Source organism: Eimeria mitis, genomic scaffold (assembly GCF_000499745.2).
Source record: "Eimeria mitis Houghton genomic scaffold, Emh_scaff3991, whole genome shotgun sequence".
NCBI classification, from domain to species: Eukaryota; Apicomplexa; class Conoidasida; order Eucoccidiorida; family Eimeriidae; genus Eimeria; species Eimeria mitis.
The window spans coordinates 1-1,047 of record NW_013572326.1 but is presented as its reverse complement, the minus strand read 5'-3'; the positions used below and the strand labels follow the sequence as shown (position 1 = coordinate 1,047).

The 1,047-nt window shown below is 42.0% G+C and overlaps 1 protein-coding gene across 1 annotated transcript in view; it reads left to right on the top strand.

The window, feature by feature from the left end:
• The window catches only part of EMH_0071430 (uncharacterized protein), a gene marked incomplete at both ends in the record, with an annotated part of 696 nt that extends 236 nt beyond the window's left edge, over positions 1-460 (top strand). Inside the window, one exon of the mRNA XM_013499098.1 lies at positions 3-460. Within this exon, the coding sequence (XP_013354552.1) occupies positions 3-460 (458 nt within the window). The remainder of the gene's footprint in view (positions 1-2) is intronic.
• Between the last annotated feature and the right edge of the window lie 587 nt (positions 461-1,047).

Sequence of the window (1,047 nt, the reverse complement as noted above, 5' to 3'; positions counted from 1 at the left end):
AACAACAAATGAATCTGCTGCCGATGAAGCAGCAGCAACAGCAGCAGCAACAGCAGCAGCAGCAGCAGCAGCAACACAAACACCAACAGCAATATCTCTGCACCCCCTCCTCCCCTACACCTGCAGCAGCAACAGCAGCAGCACCACCACCATCATCATCATCATCATCAGCAGCAGCAACAGCAGCAGCAACAGCAGCAGCAACAGCAGCACCACCACCATCATCATCAGCAGCAGCAGCAGCAGCACCACCACCACCACCACCATCATCATCATCATCATCAGCAGCAGCAGCAGCAGCAGCAACAGCAGCAGCAGCAACAGCAGCAGCAGCAGCAGCAGAGCATACCATCATGGCCGCATCTCCTTGTATAAGAAGAGCTTGTATACAATAAGCACCATCAAGTATAAGAGGAAGAGAAAGAGGGACAAGAGAAAGAAACAAAGAAAGAAAACGTAAAATAGATAGCCAGGGGTTCTGCAGCAGATCGTTGCTACCTAATAAAAATGCTGTTGAACTAGGGTACTCCTCACGACCCATGTTTATACGCTCGCGATCCTAATAAAAAAAAAAATAAATAAAATAAATAAATAAATTAATAAATAAATAGATATGTAAGTATATATATAAATAGATAAATGTATTTATGTGGCGGGGTGGTTTTGGTTTGGGGGGCGCCGTTTTTTTTTTAGTGTGAAACGGGAGGATTAGGGTTTAGGTTTATGCATTAGGGTTTAGGTTTATTTATTAGGGTTTAGGTTTATTTATCAGGGTTTAGGTTTATTTATTAGGGTTTAGGTTTATTTATTAGGGTTTAGGTTTATTTATTAGGGTTTAGGTTTATTTATTAGGGTTTAGGTTTATGCATTAGGGTTTAGGTTTATATACTAGGGTTTAGGGTTTCCTAGGGTTTAGGGTTTTCAAGGGTTTAGGGTTTCCAAGGGTTTAGGGTTTCCAAGGGTTTAGGGTTTTCTATGGTTTAGGGTTTTCTCGGGTTTAGGGTTTTCTCGGGTTTAGGGTTTTCTCGGGTTTACTGTTTCTTACCT